This window comes from Rattus rattus, chromosome 6 (assembly GCF_011064425.1).
Source record: "Rattus rattus isolate New Zealand chromosome 6, Rrattus_CSIRO_v1, whole genome shotgun sequence".
NCBI classification, from domain to species: Eukaryota; Metazoa; Chordata; class Mammalia; order Rodentia; family Muridae; genus Rattus; species Rattus rattus.
Genome location: NC_046159.1, coordinates 152,334,440 through 152,359,952, shown reverse-complemented (window position 1 = coordinate 152,359,952; position 25,513 = coordinate 152,334,440). Strand labels below are relative to the sequence as shown.

Below are 25,513 nucleotides of genomic sequence, written 5' to 3'. Positions count from 1 at the left end.
TTCCAAGTCATTCAACCATGCTAAGAGTCAGTTGATTCTGGCTGATCAAGAAAAGAGCTGAGAGACTGCCCCATCTGGGGATCCATCCCATATTCAGCCACCAAACCCAGTCACTATTGCTGATGCCAAGGAGTGCTTGCTGACAGGAGCCAGATATGGCTGTCTCCTGAGAGGCTCTGCCAGAGCCTTACTGATACAGATGAGGATGCTTGCAACTAATCATTGGACTGAACGAGGGGACCCCAATGTGGGATCTAAAGAAAAGACTGAAGGAGCTGAAGGGGTTTTCAAACCCATAGGAAGAACAACAATATCAACCAACCAGACCCCACCAGAGCTCCCAGGGACTAAACCAGCAACCAAAGAGTACACATGGAGGGACCCATGGCTTCAGCTGCATATTTAGCAGAGGATGGCCTTGTCTGGCATCAATGGGAGGAGAGGCCCATAGTCCTGTCAAGGCTTGATGCCCCAGTGTAGGGTAATGCCAGCATGGGGAGGTGGGAGGGAGTGGTTGGGTGGATGAGGGAGCACCCTCATAGAAGCAGGTGGGTAGATGGGATAGTGGGTTTCCGTAAATGTAAATATAGAAAATATCCAATAAAAATATCAAGATCCACAGAGGCCGATAAGCAGCTGGTGAGGCCAGGCTGCTGAAGTGATTCACTTACCTAACCAAGGAAGTCCTATTTCCCTTTCCCCGAACTTGCAAGAATTTCTTAAAAAGACCAACTTTCTGACCCGTTTCTATCTCATCTCCATCTCTAGGTCAATTTCTCCGCCAAGGAAAGAGAGAGAATAGATAGCAGCTGACCCGCCGGGGAAGACAGTGAATTGGCCACCCTCACTTTCTATGGAGTAGTTAAGATAGGATATTTCCTCTGAGGTACTGGCAATCAGGCACAAAGTGGGGGTGTTCTGAGGAGGCTTGGATCAGCCTTGGGGATATTAGCTACAGGGTATTGAAAGCTATCAATGTTAACTCTCAGGGTTATAGACACGGCATTGTGCCCCTGACAGCCTCAGAGCCACATGGCCAGAGGGGAGCAACTGCCAAGGGGCTTCAGAGACTGTTAGAGTGCTTTTGCTTGCTAACATCTCAAACCTGGTTTTCTAGGAGGTGAGTGAGTAAAACACCAAAGTTTGGTGCATCTCTAAACTTGTTCCTAAGTAGGAGGGACTCAGTAAAAAAACATGCAAACAGCACTGACCTTTGAGAGATTATCCAATGAACCAGACAATAATATTTCCATATTTCACGGCAGAAAATGAAGGCAAGAGAGAGGACTGCCTTTCCTCTAGGCCATACAATAAACTCTAAGAGCAGAGAATCCCGTGATGCTGTGTACTAGCTCTTGGCCTAAACATCTTGAGATGACCAGAGGGGCCCGTGCCCTTCAGATGGCATGGGAACAATGTTCCTTAAGTTGAAGGGACCCAGAAAGAGTTTGCTAGTTTTTGTAGTTGAATGGCAGTGGGGTGACAGGGTGAGGAGTTTCCAGCCAGCAGTGGGCGCGTTTGTTTCTCTCATGGTAAATGCCTGTCCTGGTGATTTACAACATGGCATAGATAGCACAGCAAAATAGCCACCTTCCATGCCGTCTGTGGGAAGGGAAGCCAAATAGAAATCTACAACAAAAGAAAAACACCCAAATGACTCTATTTCTGTGACCATTGAAGTAGAGCTCCCTGGTTCTCCTGATGGGAAGTTCTCCAAGCGTGGTTCTGTCCATGGCAGAGCCTACTAACTCAACCCTTGTTAGAAGCGCACACTCCAGGTCCTCACCCTCGCCTGCAGAACTAAGTTGCCAGTGTTGACCACTGAAGCTCAGTGGCTTGAAAGCCGCTGAGTGGCGTTTCTCAAGCATGCTGATCTGTGAGGACCACTGGCTTAGAAAGACGTGAAATGAAGGAACATTGAGAAACCCTTCTCCCTCCTGATCGAAGATTTCACAATGTTTTAGACATGGGATGTTTTTCCACACTGGATTCTGGTGATTTAAAAGAACCTTATAGGTCACTATAACTATGTGTACCAGGCCAATGAATCATACTTCTTTTTCTTAAACTATTTATTTTTTCCGACCAGAAGGTGGGCATCACTATTGGTGGATGAACACTGAACACTGAACACTGTGTACCGCAAGGCTCTGAGAACAGTGGTGCAGGTCAGAACTCAAGCAAAGGTAGATCCATTCTAGCCCGCGTTAGCTGTGTTCATGTTGTTATAGTTGATGTAGATCCGGTCCGGGCTGATGTGCAGGTGATCCGACAGCAGGCCGCACGCACAGCAGCTTGCTGTAGGTGCGGTTCTGGCGCCAAGAATCTTGCCGATGCTGTGCAGGGTGCAGAGGGCACAGAGGTCACTGAAGCCCATGAAATTCAAGAGCTGGTCCGGGACCATGCACACTGTGATGTACTGTGCTGGCTTGCCGGTGGCCTGCACCAGATGCTGGGTGATCTCGAAGAGAAACTCCTCTGGCACGGAGGCGTGGGAAACATTGGTATTCAGGATGAACATCGGCATGGTGGCAGAGGGACTACGAGCGGGGACTGAAGGATGGTGCAAAGAGAGGTGTGGCCCAAGCTCACGAATCATATTTTTAAATGCATTTTTTTATCCATATGGGTATATAGTTTTAGCGGTAGCCCCAACAGCTTTGAGTTCCTACTTGTTTATATTTAGGACATATTCTCCATCCAGTCAATTAAAAACTCAATATTCATCTTTTTAAAAAATATCTGGTACCAACCAATCTGTACACCTAAACTTGAAAGTATGAGTGTAGGCTATTTTGAAACTATTTTTTCCCTTCCAAACAATGCATTTCCAGATTCTAAGTGAGACGCCTTTTAGAATACACATGGACAATGAAGATTCAAAAGAAACATGGGCGTGCATTTCTTCGTGTTCTGATAAGCTGAGAAAAAAGATGTAAGCGAAAATTCAGAGACTCTAGAAGAAGAAACCCTGAAGAATAAGCCTTTTATGTTGCTTATATTCAAAAGATTTGCATTTTTAAAGTCAGTGACTAATGCAATAAAAGGTTCCAGTTAAAGTATTACAGTAGCGGCTTGCTTCAGGGCAAGCAAAAAAATCTTTGAGGTTTTAAATGACATTCTTCTGTCTAGCATGAGAGGGTATTTTACACTCCTGCAAACCATTTCTAACATTATATAAGGTTGTACTCCCTAGTTTTTCTCCATCCGACTCCCAGTTCTCACACAAGTGACAGGAATTCTTTTTCTTTGTGCAAAAGTATTTTGTATTGGGGCACACATTGGCAATACCGAGAAACAAAGATGTCTCAGTCCCCTTGGAGATATTACCTGGTTAGTATTTACAGAAGTCAGTAGCTGGGTTTGGCTGCCTAATGTGTAGCATAGGATAGTTAACCTGATTTTTTGAGTCTTGGTGAGTTGGGACCTCTGGCTTGTATGCCAGCACAGGGCAGGACCCTTGGGATCAAACCTACCCCAGAAAAGCCAGCAGTTTGCTGTGAAGGCTTTACCTCAGTGGTGAAGGTTCCCCGTTGGCCTTGCATCAAAGAGGAAGGCAAGTGGGTCTGCTCTAATGTGTGAAGATGCTAAGACTTCCATTCCAAAGAGGTTTTTAATCCCACATGCTCTTTGTACTGCAAAGAGAGATCCTTAGAGCAAACTCCATGATCAGAAAGAACCAGCTATATAAAAATACTTGAATAAATTGGATCGTATCTTGGTGTCCAGATTTGAAGCAATCAAAGTACTCTTTTTTTCCCCCTAAAAAGCCAGAGTGTAGAAAAAACATCAGGGCACAGTGATAAGCCTTTGTGTAGAGCTTCACTGGGGTTTAATCCCTGGGAAACCTGAGGGGCCTTGTGCTGTGCAGTTGCTTTCTTCCCCAGGGTAAAGGCCAGGAAAGAGATAGCAAAGAGGTTAGAACTAGAGTCTGGATTGGCTGCCAGGGGCCAAGTTCTGCCTACATTGAGTTTTAGGTGGACACACTGGTCATGTCTGTATTAGATTACTCATCAGTATATTTACTGGGGATTCACTCTTTTTTTTTTTTTTTTTTTATTAACTTGAGTATTTCTTATGTACATTTGGCAAACATCCCTTCCCTCCCCCCTTCCTTATGGGTGTTCCCTCCCCACCCTCCCCCATTGCCGCCCCCCCGACAGTCTAGTTCACTGGGGGTTCAGTCTTAGTAGGACCCAGGGCTTCTCCTTCCACTGGTGCTCTTACTAGGATATTCATTGCTACCTATGAGGTCAGAGTCCAGGGTCAGTCCATGTATAGTCTTTAGGTAGTGGCTTAGTCCCTGGAAGCTCTGGTTGCTTGGCATTGTTGTACATATGGGGTCTCAAGCCCCTTTAAGCTCTTCCAGTTCTTTCTCTGATTCCTTCAACGGGGGTCCTATTCTCAGTTCAGTGGTTTGCTGCTGGCATTCGCCTCTGTATTTGCTGTATTCTGGCTGTGTCTCTCAGGAGCGATCTACATCCGGCTCCTGTCGGTCTGCACTTCTTTGCTTCATCCATCTTGTCTAATTGGGTGGCTCTATATGTATGGGCCACATGTGGGGCAGGCTCTGAATGGGTGTTCCTTCAGTCTCTGTTTTAATCTTTGCCTCTCTCTCCCCTGCCAAGGGTATTCTTGTTCCCCTTTTAAAGAAGGAGTGAAGCCTTCACATTTTGATCATCCGTCTTGAGTTTCATTTGTTCTAGGCCACTAGGGTAATTCAAGCATTTGGGCTAATAGCCACTTATCAGTGAGTGCATACCATGTATGTCTTTCTGTGATTGGGTTAGCTCACTCAGAATGATATTTTCCAGTTCCAACCATTTGCCTACAATTTCATAAAAAGTCGTTGTTTTTGATAGCTGAGTAATATTCCATTGTGTAGATGTACCACATTTTCTGTATCCATTCCTCTGTTGAAGGGCATCTGGGTTCTTTCCAGCTTCTGGCTATTATAAATAAGGCTGCGATGAACATAGTGGAGCACGTGTCTTTTTTATATGTTGGGGCATCTTTTGGGTATATGCCCAAGAGAGGTATAGCTGGATCCTCAGGCAGTTCAATGTCCAATTTTCTGAGAAACCTCCAGACTGATTTCCAGAATGGTTGTACCAGTCTGCAACCCCACCAACAATGGAGGAGTGTTCCTCTTTCTCCACATCCTCGCCAGCATTTGCTGTCACCTGAGTTTTTGATCTTAGCCATTCTCACTGGTGTGAGGTGAAATCTCAGGGTTGTTTTGATTTGCATTTCCCTGATGACTAAAGATGTTGAACATTTCTTTAGGTGTTTCTCAGCCATTCGCATTCCTCAGCTGTGAATTCTTTGTTTAGCTCTGAACCCCATTTTTTAATAGGGTTATTTGTCTCCCTGGGTCTAACTTTTTGAGTTCTTTGTATATTTTGGATATAAGGCCTCTATCTGTTGTAGGATTGGTAAAGATCTTTTTCCCAATCTGTTGGTTTGCCGTTTTGTCCTGACCACAGTGTCCTTTGCCTTACAGAAGCTTTGTAGTTTTATGAGATCCCATTTGTCGATTCTTGATCTTAGAGCATAAGCCATTGGTGTTTTGTTCAGGAAATTTTTTCCAGCGCCCATGTGTTCCAGATGCTTACCTAGTTTTTCTTCTATTAGTTTGAGTGTGTCTGGTTTGATGTGGAGGTCCTTGATCCACTTGGACTTAAGCTTTGTACAGGGTGATAAGCATGGATCGATCTGCATTCTTCTACATGTTGACCTCCAGTTGAACCAGCACCATTTGCTGAAAATGCTATCTTTTTTCCATTGGATGGATTTGGCTCCTTTGTCAAAAATCAAGTGCCCATAGGTGTGTGGGTTCATTTCTGGGTCTTCAATTCTATTCCATTGGTCTATCTGTCTGTCTCTGTACCAATACCATGCAGTTTTTATCACAGTTGCTCTGTAATACTGCTTGAGTTCAGGGATAGCGATTCCCCCAGAAGTCCTTTTATTGTTGAGCATAGTTTTAGCTATCCTGGGTTTTTTGTTATTCCAGATGAATTTGCAAATTGTTCTGTCTAACTCTTTGAAGAATTGGATTGGTATTTTGATGGGGATTGCATTGAATCTGTAGATCGCTTTTGGCAGAATGGCCATTTTTACTATATTAATCCTGCCAATCCATGAGCATGGGAGATCTTTCCATCTTCTGAGGTCTTCTTCAATTTCTTTCTTCAGAGTCTTGAAGTTCTTGTTGTACAAATCTTTTACTTGCTTGGTTAAAGTCACCCCGAGGTACTTTATATTATTTGGGTCTATTATGAAGGGTGTCGTTTCCCTAATTTCTTTTTTCTCGGCTTGTTTCTCTTTTGTGTAGAGGAAGGCTACTGATTTATTTGAGTTAATTTTATACCCAGCCACTTTGCTGAAGTTGTTTATCAGCTTTAGTAGTTCTCTGGTGGAACTTTTGGGATCACTTAAATATACTATCATATCATCTGCAAATAGTGATATTTTGACTTCTTCTTTTCCGATTTGTATCCTCTTGACCTCCTTTTGTTGTCTGATTGCTCTGGCTAGAACTTCAAGAACTATATTGAATAAGTAGGGAGAGAGTGGGCAGCCTTGTCTAGTCCCTGATTTTAGTGGGATTGCTTCAAGTTTCTCTCCATTTAGTTTAATGTTAGCCACTGGTTTGCTGTATATGGCTTTTACTATGTTTAGGTATGGGCCTTGGATTCCTATTCTTTCCAGGACTTTTATCATGAAGGGGTGTTGAATTTTGTCAAATGCTTTCTCAGCATCTAATGAAATGATCATGTGGTTTTGTTCTTTCAGTTTGTTTATATAATGGATCACGTTGATGGTTTTCCGTATATTAAACCATCCCTGCATGCCTGGGATGAAGCCTACTTGATCATGGTGGATGATTGTTTTGATGTGCTCTTGGATTCGGTTTGCCAGAATTTTGTTGAGTATTTTTTAAATGTCGATGTTCATAAGGGAAATTGGTCTGAAGTTCTCTTTCTTTGTTGGGTCTTTGTGTGGTTTAGGTATAAGAGTAATTGTGGCTTCATAGAAGGAGTTCGGTAGTGCTCCATCTGTTTCAATTTTGTGGAATAGTTTGGATAATATTGGTATGAGGTCTTCTATGAAGGTCTGATAGAATTCTGCACTAAACCCGTCTGGACCTGGGCTCTTTTTGGTTGGGAGACCTTTAATGACTGCTTCTATTTCCTTAGGAGTTATGGGGTTGTTTAACTGGTTTATCTGTTCCTGATTTAACTTCGGTACCTGGTATCTGTCTAGGAAATTGTCCATTTCCTGCAGATTTTCAAGTTTTGTTGAGTATAGGCTTTTATAGTAAGATCTGATGATATTTTGAATTTCCTCTGAATCTGTAGTTATGTCTCCCTTTTCATTTCTGATTTTGTTAATTTGGACACACTCTCTGTGTCCTCTCGTTAGTCTGGCTAAGGGTTTATCTATCTTGTTGATTTTCTCAAAGAACCAACTTTTGGTTCTGTTGATTCTTTCTATGGTCCTTTTTGTTTCTACTTGGTTGATTTCGGCTCTGAGTTTGATTATTTCCTGCCTTCTACTCCTCCTGGGTGTATTTGCTTCTTTTTGTTCTAGAGCTTTTAGGTGTGCTGTCAAGCTGCTGACATATGCTCTTTCCTGTTTCTTTCTGCAGGCACTCAGCGCTATGAGTTTTCCTCTTAGCACAGCTTTCATCGTGTCCCATAAGTTTGGGTATGTTGTACCTTCATTTTCATTAAATTCTAAAAAGTTTTTAATTTCTTTCTTTATTTCTTCCTTGACCAGGTTATCATTGAGTAGAGCATTGTTCAATTTCCACGTATATGTGGGCATTCTTCCCTTATTGTTATTGAAGACCAGCTTTAGGCTGTTGTGGTCCGATAGCACGCATGGGATTATTTCTATCTTTCTGTACCTGTTGAGGCCCGTTTTTTGACCAATTATATGGTCAATTTTGGAGAAAGTACCATGAGGAGCTGAGAAGAAGGTATATCCTTTTGCATTAGGGAAGAACGTTCTATAAATATCCGTTAAGTCCATTTGGCTCATGACTTCTCTTAGTCTGTCTACGTCTCTGTTTAATTTCTGTTTCCATGATCTGTCCATTGATGAGAGTGGGGTGTTGAAGTCTCCTACTATTATTGTGTGAGGTGTAATGTGTGTTTTGAGCTTTAGTAAGGTTTCTTTTACGTATGTAGGTGCCCTTGTATTTGTGGCATAGATATTTAGGATTGAGAGTTCATCTTGGTGGATTTTTCCTTTGATAAATATAAAGTGTCCTTCCTTATCTTTTTTGATGACTTTTAGTTGAAAATTGACTTTATTTGATATTAGAATGGCTACTCCAGCTTGCTTCTTCCGACCATTTGCCTGGAAAGTTGTTTTCCAGCCTTTCACTCTGAGGTAGTGTCTGTCTTTGTCTCTGAGGTGTGTTTCCTGTAGGCAGCAGAATGCAGGGTCCTCGTTGCGTATCCAGTTTGTTAATCTATGTCTTTTTATTGGGGAGTTGAGGCCATTGATGTTGAGAGATATTAAGGAATAGTGATTATTGCTTCCTGTTATATTCATACGTGGATGTGTTATGTTTGTGTGCTTTTCTTCTCTTTGTTTTGTTGCCAAAACGATTAGTTTCTTGCCTCTTCTTGGGTATAGCTTGCCTCCTTATGTTGGGCTTTACCATTTATTATCCTTTGTAGTGCTGGATTTGTAGAAAGATATTGTGTAAATTTGGTTTTGTCATGGAATATCTTGGTTTCTCCATCTATGTTAATTGAGAGTTTTGCAGGATACAGTAGCCTGGGCTGGCATTTGTGTTCTCTTAGGGTCTGTATGACATCAGTCCAGGATCTTCTGGCCTTCATAGTTTCTGGCGAGAAGTCTGGTGTGATTCTGATAGGTCTGCCTTTATATGTTACTTGACCTTTTTCCCTTACTGCTTTTAATATTCTTTCCTTATTTTGTGCGTTTGGTGTTTTGACTATTATGTGATGGGAGGTGTTTCTTTTCTGGTCCAATCTATTTGGAGTTCTGTAGGCTTCTTGTATGCCTATGGGTATCTCTTTTTTTAGGTTAGGGAAGTTTTCTTCTATGATTTTGTTGAAGATATGTACTGGTCCTTTGAGCTGGGAGTCTTCACTCTCTTCTATACCTATTATCCTTAGGTTTGATCTTCTCATTGAGTCCTGGATTTCCTGTATGTTTTGGACCAGTAGCTTTTTCCGCTTTACATTATCTTTGACAGTTGAGTCAATGATTTCTATGGAATCTTCTGCTCCTGAGATTCTCTCTTCCATCTCTTGTATTCTGTTGGTGATGCTTGTATCTACAGCTCCTTGTCTCTTCTTTTGGTTTTCTATATCCAGGGTTGTTTCCATGTGTTCTTTCTTGATTGCTTCTATTTCCATTTTTAATTCCTTCCACTGTTTGATTGTGTTTTCCTTTAATTCTTTCAGGGATTTTGTGTCTCCTCTGTAGGCTTCTACTTGTTTATTTATGTTTTCCTGGAATTCTTTCATGCATTTTTTGCGATTCCTCTCTGTAGGCTTCTACTTGTTCTCTAAGGGAGTTCATCATGTTTTTCTTGAAGTTCTCCAGCATCATGATCAAATATGATTTTGAATCTAGATCTTGCTTTTCTGGTGTGTTTGGATATTCCATGTTTGTTTTGATGGGAGAATTGGGCTCCGATGGTGCCATGTAGTCTTGGTTTCTGTTGCTTGGGTTCCTGTGCTTGCCTCTCGCCATCAAATTATCTCTAGTGTTACTTTGTTCTGCTATTTCTGACAGTGGCTAAACTGTCCTATAGGCCTGTGTGTCAGGAGTGCTGTAGACCTGTTTTCCTCTCTTTCAGTCAGTTATGGGGACAGAGTGTTCTGCTTTTCGGGTGTAGTTTTCCTTTCTACAGGTCTTCAGCTGTTCCTGTGGACCTGTGCCTTGAGTTCACCAGGCAGGTCACTTGCAGCAGAAAAGTTGGTCTTACCTGTGGCCCCAAGGCTCAAGTTCGCTCGCGGGGTTCTGCTCAGGAGCTGTCTGCGGTCGAGTCGACCAGGAAGCTCTGAGCAGCCTCTTCCGGGAGCCTCCGTGCACCAGGGTTCCAGATGGCCTCCGGTGTTTTCCTCTGGAATCAGCAATGTGTGTAGAGAGCAGTCTCTTCTGGTTTCGCAGGCGTGTATGCCTCTCTGAAGGTTTAGCTCTCCCTCCCATGGGATTTGGGTGCAGAGAACTGTTGACAGGTTCCCTTCAGGTCTGGGCAGTGTCTGTACTGTGGGGGACCTGCAGCTCAAGTGCCCCTATCTTCCATTTCCCAGAGGCCATTACAGTTTCCTCTTGGGTCAGGGATGTGGGCAGGGGTGGGCAGTGTTGGTGGTCTCTTCCGCTCTGCAGCCTCAGGAGTGCCCACCCGACCAGGCAGTAAGGTATCTCTCCCACGGGTTCTGGGAGCAGAGAGCTGCTGCGGGCCGGGATCCGCAGGTGTGGGACTTCCGGTAAACACAGGACGTGCCTGGTCCTAGAGGGATTCTGCCTCTGTTGTCCCGATTCCACCAGGCAAGTCGCTTGCAGCAGATAAGTTAGACTTACCTGTGGTCCCGAGGCTCAAGTTCGCCCTCGGGGTTCTGTCCACGGGCTCTCCACGGTGGCATCGACCAGGAAGATCTGCGCCGCCTCTTCCGGGGGCCTCCGTGCACCAGGGTTCCAGATGGCCTCCGGTGTTTTCCTCTGGAATCAGTAATGTGTGCAGAGAGCAGTCTCTTCTGGTTTCGCAGGCGTGTCTGCCTCTCTGAAGGTTTAGCTCTCCCTCCCACGGGATTTGGGTGCAGAGAACTGTTTACCCGGTCTGTTTCCTTCAGGATCCGGCGGTGTCTCAGGCAGGGCTCCTGCTGCTCCTGGGCCCTCCCCCACAGGAACCCAGAGGCCTTGTACAGTTTCCTCTTGGGTCAGGGATGTGGGCAGGGGTGGGCAGTGTTGGTGGTCTCTTCCGCTCTGCAGCCTCAGGAGTGCCCACCCGACCAGGCAGTAAGGTATCTCTCCCACCCTGGGGATTCACTCTTAAGGTCAGGTGATGGCTCACAAAGCAAACTTAGCAACTTTAATGGGGGCCAATATCCTTTCAATTCTCATTCACGAGAGTTCTATTAAAAAGCAGGAGAGAGTACATTATGCCCTCTCTCATCTTCTGTTTCTTCAGCCAGCCTTCTTTCTTTCTGTGTCATTTTTCTGCCACCTGAAGCAGATGAGCTGACACTGGGCCTGCTGGTCGACCCCAGGCCGGAGGTTTGATCTATCTTTCTGGTCTCACTGCTAACTACCTGCTTCATTTAGGGAACCTGTCTGACCTTCTTGTTAGTTTTCTAGGGTGGTTGTAACACAATATTATAACCTGGTGACCTACACAGCAACAATTGAGTGTCTCATAGTTCTGGAGGTTGGAGGTCTGAAGCAGGGTTCAGTTAGTCCTGAAGGCTCCCGAGGGGAAGCTGCTCTACTCTGTGTCCTGGCTTCCGGTGGTCTGCTGGAAACTTTCAAGGGATCCATGCCGGGGAAGGCTCATGTTGTCTCCTGCCTTCAAGATGGCACAGTGCTGTCCCTGTGTAGGTCTCTGCCCACGCCTCCCTTTTCTTTTCTGAGACAGGGTTTCCAGGCTTGGGTTGTCACAGAACTCACTCTACATCCCATTTGTGGTCACCACAAATTCATGATAAACCTACCCCAGTCTCCAGAGTGCTGGGACCACACACACATGTGGCTATGCCTCTTTGTTCTTTAAGAAGCATGAAGTCTGCCTCATGTATCGCAAATGTACCTAACAAGAGGACATATTTACTTAACTTCAGGATCATGTGGGGCTTCATGGTAAGATTATATACCCTCCTAGGGGTTGCTGATCATGAATATGGACAGCCAGGTCTGCCTAGTCCTACACAGATAGTCCTTTTGTCTCAGGGCAGAACACACCCATGTCCTTCCCCAGTGGTGCCCCGATGTCTTTGGCTAGCTTGCCAGGTGGTGGTGCCTCACTGCCCTGACAATTCCTGTGTGGATGAGAAAGCCTTCAGGGAATTTCTCTGGCTCAGAGGCAGCTGGCTTGGGTAACAGTGAGATTGGGAGTCTGCGTTTGCTTTCTAACAGCTGTGGTCCCTTGCAAACTACAAGGGAAAGCCCACAAGGGGAGATGGCTTATAAAAATGTAATGAATAGGTTAAAAGGAAAACCTACCTCAGCCTCTTTTGGTATTGCTGTCAGCAAGCACATCTCCTGTAGGCTGGCGTCCCTGTCAACAGCTCTGTGGAAAGCACTCTGAATGAGGTAATTACCCAATAAAGTTAATGTTAGCCAAATTGCACAGAACTTAAATTAAAAATATATGTGATTGCAGGATGAAAGGCTGAGTCATGAGTCTTACTCACCAAACATGTTCTGCCTGCCTGAGAGTGAGAAACAGCATGGGAGAGAGGCTGCCATTAAAATTCTGGAGGTGAACCCACCCTCGGGAGGAGGAGCCCCAAAATGGTTTCTTCTCTACCTCTAGGCAACAGGGGAATGAGGATTCTGCTTTCTTTCTGATCTCTCTTGATATTTTCATTCACTTTGCAGCACAGTTGTGCCATCTAACGCAGCCTGCTCTTTCCTGTGGTGAACTGAAAAGGTAATGGAACCACTGCTGTAGGATCCTGAGTTCTTGTAGGGCTGGCATGAGGAGGCAATCAAAACTTGATACCCTGAGAGCTTCATGGCTGCCAGACAACACAGAGGGACCATGAAGTTTGAGCAGAAAGAATGATAGACTTTAGGTCTATCTCTGTTAGGAGGAGGGTTCAAGAAGGCGATGTTGAATTGGACTTTTTTTTTCTATGGTAAGGGACTATAAAAATGGAAGCTAAATATCAGGGTCTGAAGTAGGAGTCTCAGGCTGAAGAGGCAAAGCAAGGGGTCTTCTTTCAGAGGTCTCTTAGGAGATGGAGTGAAGGGGCAGAGCTGGCCTCATGTAGAATCACGTTTAGTTAATGTGTAATCTATGCTACATGACATCTCACTCTTTCTTCTGAACAAGAGATTGGGACTTGATTTATGTGTGGCTTGTAAGATCTGAGAGGACCCAGGCTGCTGAGGTAGCCAGGGTAATGCTGGAGAGCTTGTCCTGGTGGTGTGGGTGTAGGACAGATGGTGGGCTGACTAACTCAGATACTTCTCAAGACCAGATCTAGGGCTTTGGGTTGCCCACCCCAACATCTATCCCATCTATGAACTGTTGGATTGTGTGAAGGGGCCAGTCCTGTAGATCCAAAGCTGTAGGATCTCCATGCACAGAGCATCAACAGGAGATTGGAGAGGAGTACCAGACAGGTTCCAGTATTGATAGTGTAGCAGAAACCAGAGGCCTTGAGCCAGACCAATGACTCACTAAAATGAACACTTGCCAGTAAAGAAGTGTGGACAAAAGAGTATCCTGTGGGATACACTGTGACGCATTATAGCTTCTACAATGAGATTTTTTGTTTGTTTGTTTTTTGGAGAGGAGGTTGAAAAGGTGGAGGGCAGGTACGAGGGGATGGGGAGATGAGTGGGATTGGTGGGTGTGATGTGAAATTCACAAAGAACCAGTAACAATTTAAAGGAAACATTGAGACTATTAAAAGAAAAAGGTACCAGGCTGCCTTTTGCCTCTAGGGGCAGGTGTGATTAGATTTATAGACCACTACACAGGAAGAAACCCATGGCTGGTACTATAAATCTGCCCAAGAACTCATTCATGGTTGGGGAGATCACAGTCCTAATGGTTAATCTACCACTACTACTCTGGTATGTACACACAGTATCCAAGTGCCCTCTAAGTGTGTGTCTCTCTGCCTACAGATTACCAGAGCTCTCAGACATCATAAGAGAAGTTTCTTTGTGGACGGGGAATCACACTAGTAGTGTGGTTCACAACTGGTCAAAGAGCAGAGTCTGATTGTCAGTGGAGTCGTCCACTACAAATGGGACATCTGTATCACCTCTTCCCTCAAGGCTCAGGGACAATCATAGAAGAGTTGGGGAGACTATATGAGCCATTAGTTAGGGAGCATTGGAGTGATGCAGTGTCTTCTGAACAAGACAGGGCTTATGCACCTAGGCTTTCAGAGCAGTGTAGTTGCCAGCATGACACATGTATAGGATCAAGTCAGTCAACAATCTAGCATGAAGGAGGAAAAGTTCATGAAGCACCCCTAACTACCTGAGGGACTATGGATGGTTGGTAGATTCTCAAGGAAGGAGAGTCAGTTTTCTTTAAGGATGTGGCCCCTGATAGGTCATTCACATTTCACTGGATGACCCCATACCCAGAAGTATTTGGCCAGCACAAAGTGCATTCCACAGGTTATTTAACAAGAAAGAGGACATGAAGTTGGGGGATCAGGGAGGTGAAAGTGCGTCTTAGTTAGTGAGTCTATTGCTGTGAAGAGACACCAAGACTGCAGCAACTTTTAAAAGGAAAGTATTTGATTGGGGCTGGCTTATAGACGTTTACTCCATTATCATAACGGCAGGAAACATGAAGGCTTGCCAGCAGACCTGGTGCTGGAGAAGGAGCTGAGAGTTCTACATCTTAATCTGCGGGCAGCAGAAGTGACTGCGTACCACATTCCGCATAGCTTAAGCATAGGAGACCTCAACGCCCCACCCCACCCATGCTTCCTCCAACAAGGTCACACCTCCTAATAGTGCCACTTCCTTATGGGCCAACCATTCAAACACATGAATCTATGGAGGCCATTCCTATTCAAACTGTCACAGAATGGGTCTGGGAATTAAAAGGGAGAAGTAGAAATGAATATGATAATCAAAGGACTGAAAGAGCTGAAGGGGCTTGCAATCCCATAAGAACAACAATGCCAACCAACCAGAGCTTCCAGGGACTAAATCACTACCCAAAGACTAATACACATGGACTGGCCCTGGACTCCAACTGCATATGTGGCAGTGAATAGCCTTGTTGGGGCACCAGTGGAAGGGGAAGCCCTTGGTCCTGCCAAGGTTGGACCCCAGTGTAGGGCATTGTTGGGGGGCAGTAAGGGAGGGTGAATGGGGAGGGGAACACCCTTATAGAAGGGGAGAGGGGTTGATGGGCAGGAAACTTGGAAAGGGAATAACATTTGAAATGTAAATAAGAAATACCCAATTTAATAAAAATGGAAAAAATTACATCATATGGAATTTTCAAAGAACTAATACACATATTTTTAGAAAGTAGCTTTTTGATAGGAAGGGCCAGGAGATTTTGTTATACAAAATATGAGTTACCACTCAAATTTCTATTCAAATTTCTAAACAAAAGATTTAAAATATTGAAAAAAGGTTTATTTATCCTATAAGTATTTGTTGAGCTCCCAGTCCTCGGCAAGCACTGTTCTAGGGTCCTGGGAGCTCATCAGTAAGCACAAAGAGGATCCATACAGTCAAGGAACTCTCCATAACAGAACAAGAGGGCAAAGGTGAATGAAGGGACATTAAGTTGCAAAGGCAAAGAGACTTCATTGAGGAATAGCAGCTTTCACACAGGAGGGGATCTCAGGGGTAGTCTAGAAAATGGGCTGGACCTCTGTGCTTCCTTCTGAGTACTTGGTAGTGGCTTTCACATTTTGAGGACGATTCTGAGACTTCTTTCTGGCTCAGGTGAAAGGCTACCAGGATTGATTAATTATGTCTGCCGTGGGCTATGAAAGTGGAGATCAAAGCACATGTGCTGCCTAGTTGTCAGTCTCAGGTTCCCTGTGACCATGTTATATCTGTACCATTCCGGCCTACTTTCTTTTAGTCTTTTGAGAATGTTATAAAGCTCAACAAGAGAGAAGTATTTAAGTGCATCATTCATGTGAATGTAAAAATTATTTTAAATATCAGTGTTGTTGGCCAATTCCTTCAGTCTTTATACTTTTTATCAAAAAGTTACATTCAAAATAGGCAATCTTTTATTTTTTTACTTATTCACTTTACATCCCACTCACTGCTCCCTCCCACAATCCTTCCCCCATCCTCCATTCCCTTCTTCTCTGAGTGGGTAGGGATCCCCCTGGGTATCCCCTCACCCTGGCACGTCAAGTCTCTGTGAGGCTAGGTGCTTCCTCTCCCACTGACAGACAAGGCAGCCCAGCTAGAGGGACATACCCCATATATAGTCAACAGCTTTTAGAATAACCCCTGCTGTTGTGGTTTGCCCTGAAGTTATCTGTATTTTGATGCTAATTCCACTGCCCCTAGGACAGCGGCCTAATGACATACTCAGGAATCAGGTGACTTCACTAGAAACTTCTCCCCATTTAATTTGTAAATTACAGGTGAGAGGCAGGTATAGAAGGAGGCCTGTCATTGGAGGAGAAGGAAGGATGGGCAGGAGAGAAGTTTGAAGGAAGAGGAGACTGGGACAGAAAGGGAGAGATGGGACAGAGTAGAGGGTGAGAAGCCATGGCAGGTGATGTTAAGATTCCGCTCTGTGTATTTACAGGTTGTTATTAATTTCCTAAGGGATGGATGGTACCGGGCTTTGTATGTTTAAGTGGGCAATTATATCTTATCAATTGGATCTAAGATTATAGTGTTGTGTGTTCTTTTATGTGAGGGTTTGGATGTAGGAAAGTGTGTGGCTGGGATGTGTTTCCGCCAAGATATCTAGCAGATATCTTGGGGCACTAAGGTGCCAGACCTAGCGGGTAAAAGACCTTTATTATTTATTTATACTTTTTTATTTATTATATTTTTACAACAACACCCTGTTCCAGTTGTTCAGGGTCCACATGAAGATCAAGTTGCACCTCTGTTACATATTTGTGGGGAGGCCTAGGTCCAGCTGTATATGTTCTTTTTTCTGTGTATGTTCTTTGGTTGGTGGTTCAGTCTATGAGAGCCCCAAGGGTCCAGGTTAGTTGACTCTGTTGGTCTTCCTGTGGAGTTCCTATCCCTTTAGGGACATCTTAACAAAAACAAAATTAGCTACTTTTGCTTGTTCATTTTTTCAAACATGGCTTTACTTTCTGGTCAGCCTTTAAGGGCAGCAAGAATTGATGTGTACAGACCCCTTTCCCCTCACATGAGGAGAATTCCTAGTTGCCTTCAACTTAGTTTTTATAAATAACCTGAAGCCTCTATTGCATTCGCTGGTTGGATGAAAAAGTGTTTAAAGAGAAACATTTGAAATGATATCCATATATATATCTTTGCAATTGGGCTTCCTGAAATCCATATGTGTTTGGAAATTTTTCAAAGAAAAGGAAAAGAAAGGAGCAGGGAGAGAAGAGATAGAGAAGAGAAGGAGAGGGGAGGGGAGGGTAAGGGAATAGGAAAGGGAGGGGTAGGAGAAGGGAGGGGAGGATGAACACTTAATGTGTTCTTCCATTTCTTTGCAGGTGATGCCACATGAAGGTAATGTACACACTTATTATCTTACAAGTGGGAAAAGGAAGGTTGATTTCAGACAATAGGAAATGGGTTCAGCAAATGCCATGGCACAAAACATAACTTGTTTCTAGGAACGGAACACAAGACCTTTCTTTTAGGATATTGATATCTTATACCACACAGTTATAGAACACCTCGGCTGTGTGTCAAAGGGCCCCAAGCCCCGATCTGCCAAGCCCCGATTTCACCATGAAAACACAGGTACTGAGAGCTGTTTTCAGTCCCCAGAGAGGAGAGCATGAGGTCTGTTCACACAAGGCCAATGAGATGTTGCTCTCTTAGGTCAACTTTTTCTCATCGAGGAAGAATGTGTTTCCAGCCACTTCTAAGACTATTTCAACCAACTGATCAGGGCACTGCACAATCAACCACACCAGGCCACAGTACAGAAAACTGAAGAAGAAAATGAAGAAACTTGAGATATTTTCAGGAAGAGGAAAGACGATGGAAGCAATGATTCCGTTTCACATTCATTTTCTCTTTCCCTCCCTTCCCCCCCTGCTCCTCCTCACTCCTTAAATGAGTGGGCTACCACCACTGGTCAGGTTGGAGTTTTAAAAACACTTTGAAAACACGTCTCTAGGAATGGTCAGAAGAGCGGTGGTTTGAAAGGTTTGATGCTGACTGTCCAGGAGCTCTGGGAACTTGTTCAGAAGGCCAGAGCTTCCTTCTGTGTGCCATACAGTGGCCAGCATCTGCACTGGGCATAGGTGGTGTGGAGGGGAAGCAGAAATGCTTGCCAAGGGCCCTGCTGGGAGAGCGGTACAGTAATAGCCTTTGATTCTAGGGCAGTCCTGCTGCCACAAGTCATTACAGGAGGTGCCACGGAACAGCTTGCAAGAACTTAGAAGCAATGGTTCCCTTGCACATTTGATATTGTGCCTCCTTTATAATAGCAGCTCGACAAACACCAGGCAAAGATGAGACAGAGAATGTTTTTGTCATTTCTCCAGGGGAATGACTTTCTTTGGAAAAGTTCAGCTGAAAGGGAAGCATAATTACCTTTAAAAGTCATAGCAAGAAACAAGGATGTGTGCTTTAGGCTACCTATTCAGAAGAAGTAATTTCCAAGGCATGTTAAGATTAGAGGTCATCTGACCGTCTCTCCATAGAGCAGCAAAACTACCAGAAATTTCTTGGTTAAACAGTAAATTGGCAGTGGTATACACTCTGCACTAGGTCTTAAACTCTGGGGTGGGAAAAAAGCCATCCAATCACGATTTCTGATGTGTTTATTGGGTTCTTAGTAGCCTGCTAGAGTCATAGTCTTTCTTACCATGCAGAGGTAATGCTTGCTTCTAGCTTGCAGGAGGAATATTCCCCCACTACATTGCTATTTCTTTAGATTTATGGGACTATAAATGTCCAACAGAATTTTCCCTAATTATTTCATCAAAACAAAACCAAACTCAAACCGAAACAAGGTGTTGTCATGCATGTGTTCTTTTCATAGACCTCATTGGAAACTGAGATGAGAACTTGAAGCTTTTGTTTGAGATCCTGAGGGATTCAGCTTGACTTTTATTTTAGCACCCCTTGTGCTCACCCAACACTGATTCCTCTAAGAACCAGGAGATGGAGACTTGAACTTGGTATGAACTTGAATGAAACGTAGAATCTTGAAAAGCCACCCAAGTTTTGTGAATATCCATTCTCTTCCCTACAAGCAATATAGAAATGATAATGGAGTTTTGGAAGGACCAAATAAGATTAAGAATATGGACACATATTATAAATTTACTCATTGGATAAAATTATAAATATTGCAAAGCAGTAATGGATCAGCAGACTGAGCATTGGGATTTGAGATCAGGAGAGATTATAATAATTTTGAATCATCTACTAAACACTGCCTGACTTAAGACAAGCTGGATAAACTGCATAAAATTTAATTTACCTAATTGTAAATGTGGATTACTAAATTACTAAAAAGCTTCACAGAGTTTTGCAACTGAAATGATCCCTAACTGAGCCAGAGTTTCCTATGTTTCCAAAGTAAGCCCATCAAAGTCTCTAAAGCATTATTCATTGATTCTGTGCATGTATGTGTCAAGTAGAGAACTTAAAGTTTATCATATAAAGAACTGCTTGGTGGAGAAATGGGAACTGCTAGAGAAGAGTGAAGATGGTTGGTTGAAGGGAGACAGAGAAGTACACAAGTGACTGCTGGGAGTGCTTGCTCTGCAAGCATGAGGACTTTGATATTTAACACCTGCCTTAGGGTTTTATTGCTGTGAAGAGACACCATGACCAAGGCAATACTTACAAAGGCAAACATTTAATCAGGTCTGGCTTATAGTTTCAGAGGTCAGTCCATTATCATCGTAGTAGGAAGCAAACCAGATTTGGTGCTAGAGGAGCTTAAAATTCTACATTTTGATCTAAAGGCAGCCAGAAGGAAACTCTCTTTGCAGGCGGCCATGAGGATGCTCTTTTCTATACTGGGTGGAGCTTGAGCACAGAATCTCAAAGTCCACTCCCACAGTGACAAACTTCATCCAAGGCCACACTTACTCCAACAAGATCTTACCTCCACTACTGCCCATGGGCCAAGCATATTCAAATCATCACATTCCACTCCCTGGCACCCATAGGCTTGTTCAAACACATGAGTCTAAGGGGGCCATACCTAGCCATAGCATAATGCAAAACACATTTAGTCCAACTTCAAAAGTCCCCATAGTCTATGACAGTCTCAACAATATTAAAAGTCCAAAGTTCAAAGTCTCTTCTAAGTTCCATGCAATCTCTTAATTGTAATTATCTATAAAATCAAAAGAAAAAGCACATCACATACTTCTGAAATCACAGGCTATACATTGCCATTCCAAAATGTCATAATGAGGAAATACCAAAAACCAGGGGGCAAACTCCAAATCCTGGATCTTCATGTCTGATAGCCAACAATTCCTTTTCTTTAGCTGGTTCTACTCCCTATTTTTAGCTTTCCTCAGCAATATCTCATGGCTAACCTAGTTATTATTTTTAATGAATTTATTTATTTTGACTTACTGTTTTAATATTTTGAGAATTTCATACACAAACAAATTTGATAATATTTGCCTCTACTCTTTCCCCAAACTCCACTGAGATCCACTCCTTAGTGCTATCTCCTTCTAATCTCCAATCTTGTCTCTCCTCTCTCTCTCTCTCTCTCTCTCTCTCTCTCTCTCTCTCTCTCTCTCTCTCTCTCATAACCCATGGGTGTAGGGTATCCACTGGAGTACAAGTTGACCTACCAGAGGTTAAACACATAAAAGAAAAACAAAACAACCAACCTGAATGTCTTTCCAGTAGAAGCCATTGACTGTCTATCAGTGGTTCTTTAGCAGGGGATGGGAGCTCATGAGCCTCTCTATGCCTCCATTCTGGACGTTGATTAGAAGGATCTTGTTCAGGTCTAATACAGACAACCACAGCTCTTGTGAGTTCATGAGTTCAGCAGTCCTGTCATATCCAGATTTCACTCTGGTCTTCCCAGATCATTGGCCCTTACAGTCTTTGTGTTCTTTCTTCAATGACAGTCCCTGGGGAAGGGTGTGTGATATAAATGATCCATTTGTGGCTGAGCCTTCTACAGACAGCTTCACTTTGACAAGCTGTGAGTTTCTGTGTTAACTGTGGTCCACTGCAGGACTTCTCTGGTGAGGTCTGAGAGCTTCACTAGTTTATTCATTCACCTTCTTGATTTGGGTTAGGGAGGGGCACTGCAGGAATCTTTTCAGGTACTCAGGTAACTCTGCATGGTTGCCCAGTTGGCACAGGGCCTTATCATAGTCTATGAATCATTTGTTCTGTCTATTACTAGGTAAGGACTTTAGGACTTTAAAGGCAGTAAGAATGTCTTCTGTATAAATCTGTGAAAAATTACATGAAACAATGTGTACAGAGGCCTTTGTAACAGAGGCTGGCAAAGCAGAGCATGCATGCTAATGTAAGTTTCTTTAGGGTTGAGTTTCCATATATCTGAGCTCCACCACACTTGGCAGCTCCAGGTTTGGAACTGAATCCTTATCTGGTTATCTTTGCTTTCATATACATCACAGTTCTTTAACGCACTCTTGCCCTAACCAGGATCCATGCTTCTTTTCTGTCCTCTCCATCCCTCATTTATCTCCTCTTCTGTTTCCACATATGGTTGTCCCTATCTGCAAAGCTCGCATTTTAGAGTCTCCACTGCAAATGCCATTTCTTCAATGACCATGACATCCTGGTTCTCCTGCTTGCTTGGGCTGTTACCTGTAAGATCCTGGAACTTCATCATCTCTTACCAGGTGATATTTTCAGATATGAAGCAGATTGTTTCCTTGCTACTGATAATGTTCTGCATTTGTATCCTTGGAGCATATTAGACACGCCAAATTTCCTGAATCACAGTCTGCATTCCACAAAGATCTCAAGGTGGATGACAAACATGGATGTTTGCAAAGTACTTTGCTATAAGCAAAGACATGTAGATAGGTTAGCAAGCACATCTTCTTATGATGCTCTACAAATGGCTGCTTCCTAACATGGCTTGCTGGGTTACAGCAAAAGAATTGGAACGTGTTGTTCTATGTCTTTTCATCCAGGGCTTAGGCTGTGTGCTCAATGGCTGAAGTCCAAGCTGTGTCAAGTAGAATTAAATGAAAACTCTGGCAGGCTACTGATTTGAGCAAATTCATTCTAAGACTACGCTACCTGTTTCTAAATCCCATCAAATGAAGGGATTCTGCATTTATGAACCATGTAATGTAGAGGAAGAACTCTTGATATTTAATTTTTAAGCCTATTTTTTCATTTTTTTCTATACTCTTTCCAGATTTCCCCTGGAAGCAACACCTGAGTACAGGGCAGAACATGGTAGTTGTGGGCAAAAGATATGTGAAGGCGTTGAGAACAAATGTCTAGTACTTTGAAAGACATATTTGAGCTGGAGGCTCTTCAGAAGGTTTTATTCAAAGCAGGTGTTACAATAAGGTGACACCATTATTCTTACTCTGTTTCTTTTATTTAAATGCATTCTGCTATGGTTTGAATTGGAAATGCCTCCTACAGGAATCACATTCTGGATTTTCTGTCCTCCAGAATTCTAGGAGACTGAGTGTAGCTGGCAGAATTAAGTCACTAGTGGTAGGCCATTGAAGGCTATACCTGTCCCCTCGTTTTGGTCTCATTCACTGTCTGTTTCCTTGTCTGATATGATGTGAAAGGTCTCTACCACATGTTTCCATTGCCATGAACCCAACTGTCCCACCATGCCTTTCTTGTCTTCATGGACTAAAATTCTCTGGAGCCATGAGCCAATGTGTATGTATGTATGTATGTATGTATCTATCTATGTATCTATCTATCTATCCAATTATATATTCAATTTCTTCAGTTAGAAAAGTAGCCAAAACATTAAAAAATCTGCCCTTTTTTTGTAGCTGAGCTACAAGAAATTTTTATAAAAATCTTAGTCTTTCTCCACAATCAATCATTTCACATTCTGGTGAAGAAACAGGCTTAAAGCATGTGCTATGAGAGCAAACCTCAGTTGCTTCTGCAGCTGATGCCCACAACTTCATTCCCATTTATATTGTTATTTAGATGACTGAGGGGAATAAACCCACAGCCAGTCTGTTTCTCTTTTCAGTTTTAAACACACAGATGTTCCCCATGTTTCTGATGTTTCATCTATTAAAGATGACTTCCATTATTCGTGCCCATATTAGTTTGACCTGATCCAGTCCCAGTGGCACACCTGAATCTTCTGTCATCCATGTTGGGTGCAAGGAATCTGTTTGAATTGCTTTTGTTTTTATTTTTATTTTTGACAAGGCTTGGGACTTGGAATAAATGGAAAGGCTTAAAGTTATTAGAAATAAATAAAAGGAATTGAAAGGATGGCTTTTGCAAGAGTGAAGAGGGCCAGAGGTCAATGGCCAGGAAGATTGAAAGTATTTCCAAGCCACTTAATAAATCAAGAAGCGAGGGAACTTATGGTTAGGTGAAATTGGTTGCTTCTTTGGCACAGCAGTGGAGGTCAAAATACAATGTGTTACGTTTAACACTCAGATAGAATTTTTATATACTGTGGCACCATGCAATGACTATCATTTAGTTGTAAAATATGCCACCAGGAAAACATTCGTGATGTGTTTACATACCCTAGAAAAATATGTCACATACCTTAGAAAAAAATGATATGCGAACTTTCCAGAAGTAGTACTGACTTGAAAGTGTGTACACTTTTGAGAAAGACTTCCAAATGTTCACATGGTCCAAGACGTCCGCATGAGCCATCGCTTCTTATAGGAGGGAGAGTGAAGAGATGGATGCTTTTCTATTGCAATGAAGAATTTTACTTCAATGGTGAATTGTAAATGGAGGCTCATTATGGGTGCACACATCTCATACATGCTACATGGCGACCAATTTGGCCATACAAAGGGAATGGAATAGACCAATACATCAAATTTTGGTTTCTGAAAGCAAATGTAATTATCAATATTAGATTAAAGCATATGTACTCCCATTTAAGTAATCATATCAGTCTTTCCAGTGGACATTCAGTGTGGCCTGATGTTTGGTTATAACATTAACATCTCCCAGGAACTTAGTAGAAATGCAGGCTCCACTCCGACTTGCTGGATCAGAAACTCTGCCTGTGTGGTCTAGCAGCCAATGTTTCTGTAGACATCTTTTCTGTCTATAACTTTCCAGTCTGAGAACACTGTTTCCTAGTGGTGTCTGAAGAGGAAGCATGACATGATGAGAAACTCCAGGGCTCTGGAGCCAGGACTGAGATCCCTCCAGTTAAACTACCATTAGCTGAATGACTATGGCAAGTTCTTGCTTCTGTGAACCTTAAATGTGTTGTGGGCAGGTGAGGTGGCATAGCCCTTCATGATAGTTATTCAATTATTTCGATAGTTGCCATTATTTCTTTTCCTAAAGCTGGATTGCTGCTGAAGAATGTAGGAGTTAGGAGTTATCAACTTGTGAATATTACTCAATGGAAACAGAAGCCTTGTGGTATTTGTTTACTGTGCCTGTGCTGTACTACAGAGGAGTATTAGCCATATCTGAATTGAGATGAACTAAAGTATATATTGAACATTGGGTAAGGATAATATGAGAAAAATTAACTTTTAAGTTTATATATTATTTTAGGCTCTAGTGTTAGGTCCTTGCTTCTAAGATGATGGCATTATTCACAAAGCAGACCTTCTTTAAGTTGCTCTTGAATGTATGTTGGCTGTAGCAAATGAAAAGTCCAACAAGCAGAAAATGGACACCAGAGAAGTGTGGTCATTGCTGTGATTAAACCTGGACATGCCTTTAGGAATTGTTTATAGGAGGAACTTGGAAGATTTCAGAGAAGTGGAGAAGAGAAAGGCAAGAATGCTCTAAGCAGAGTTTTATGGGCACTTCTGCTAGAAGGTCGGACAACTGGAGTGCCAATGTGACTAAGGACAGTGAAGGGCAGGCTTTTGAAATTTCAGATGGGAATGAAGCTCCATTCAAAATTGGAGGACAGCCAAGTAGACTACATTTTGGCCAAGGACTTGTCCAATGTCTGCCAATGTCCAGAGAGTTTGCATGGAATTGAATTTAAAGATGACAGCCTAGTTTCTACAGTGAAGGAAATTCTGTAGTTGACTGACATTTGAGTTGTGGCATGGTTATTGTTGGCTGCTTTTAGACAAATTTATAGCAAGAATTGGGAGTAGAAAGAAAAACAGAAACACTCAAAAAAAAAACCCTTGCAATTTACTTAGTAAAGATGGGTCTAGGGAGTACAGCTTCTGAAGATTTTGGTGCCATGAAAAAGAAGACAAGAACTTTGACCAGAAAGATAGGAAAGTTGCTTTGAGAACCCCTCAGGGATTGGTGTTCATCCACGCTGGGTTTAAAGGTCTAAAGAAAAAGCCCCCAACAAAGAGTGTTTCTTAAGTGTCCTGCATACGCAGGGCCACCTAGAAAGTTATTTTTCTGGATTTTACCTTACCACCAGTCTTTCAGGAACTCAGAGGCTGATGCAATGGTGTCCCAAGGAGCTGATGGTAGAAAATGGTATTGCTTATATGATGCATAATGTCGGCATGCAGAGGGCAAC

The 25,513-nt window shown here is 43.0% G+C and overlaps 2 protein-coding genes across 4 annotated transcripts in view; both read right to left on the bottom strand.

Annotated features, from left to right (window-relative positions):
* Lhfpl3 (LHFPL tetraspan subfamily member 3) overlaps nucleotides 1-25,513 on the bottom strand; it is a 525,961-nt gene that overhangs the window by 127,728 nt on the left and 372,720 nt on the right. The window lies entirely within an intron of this gene.
* On the bottom strand, nucleotides 2,198-3,238 carry LOC116904187 (macrophage migration inhibitory factor-like). The gene has a single exon (XM_032907097.1). The coding sequence runs from the start codon at nucleotides 2,597-2,599 to the stop codon at nucleotides 2,198-2,200; it is 402 nt and encodes a 133-aa protein (XP_032762988.1). The 5' UTR covers nucleotides 2,600-3,238.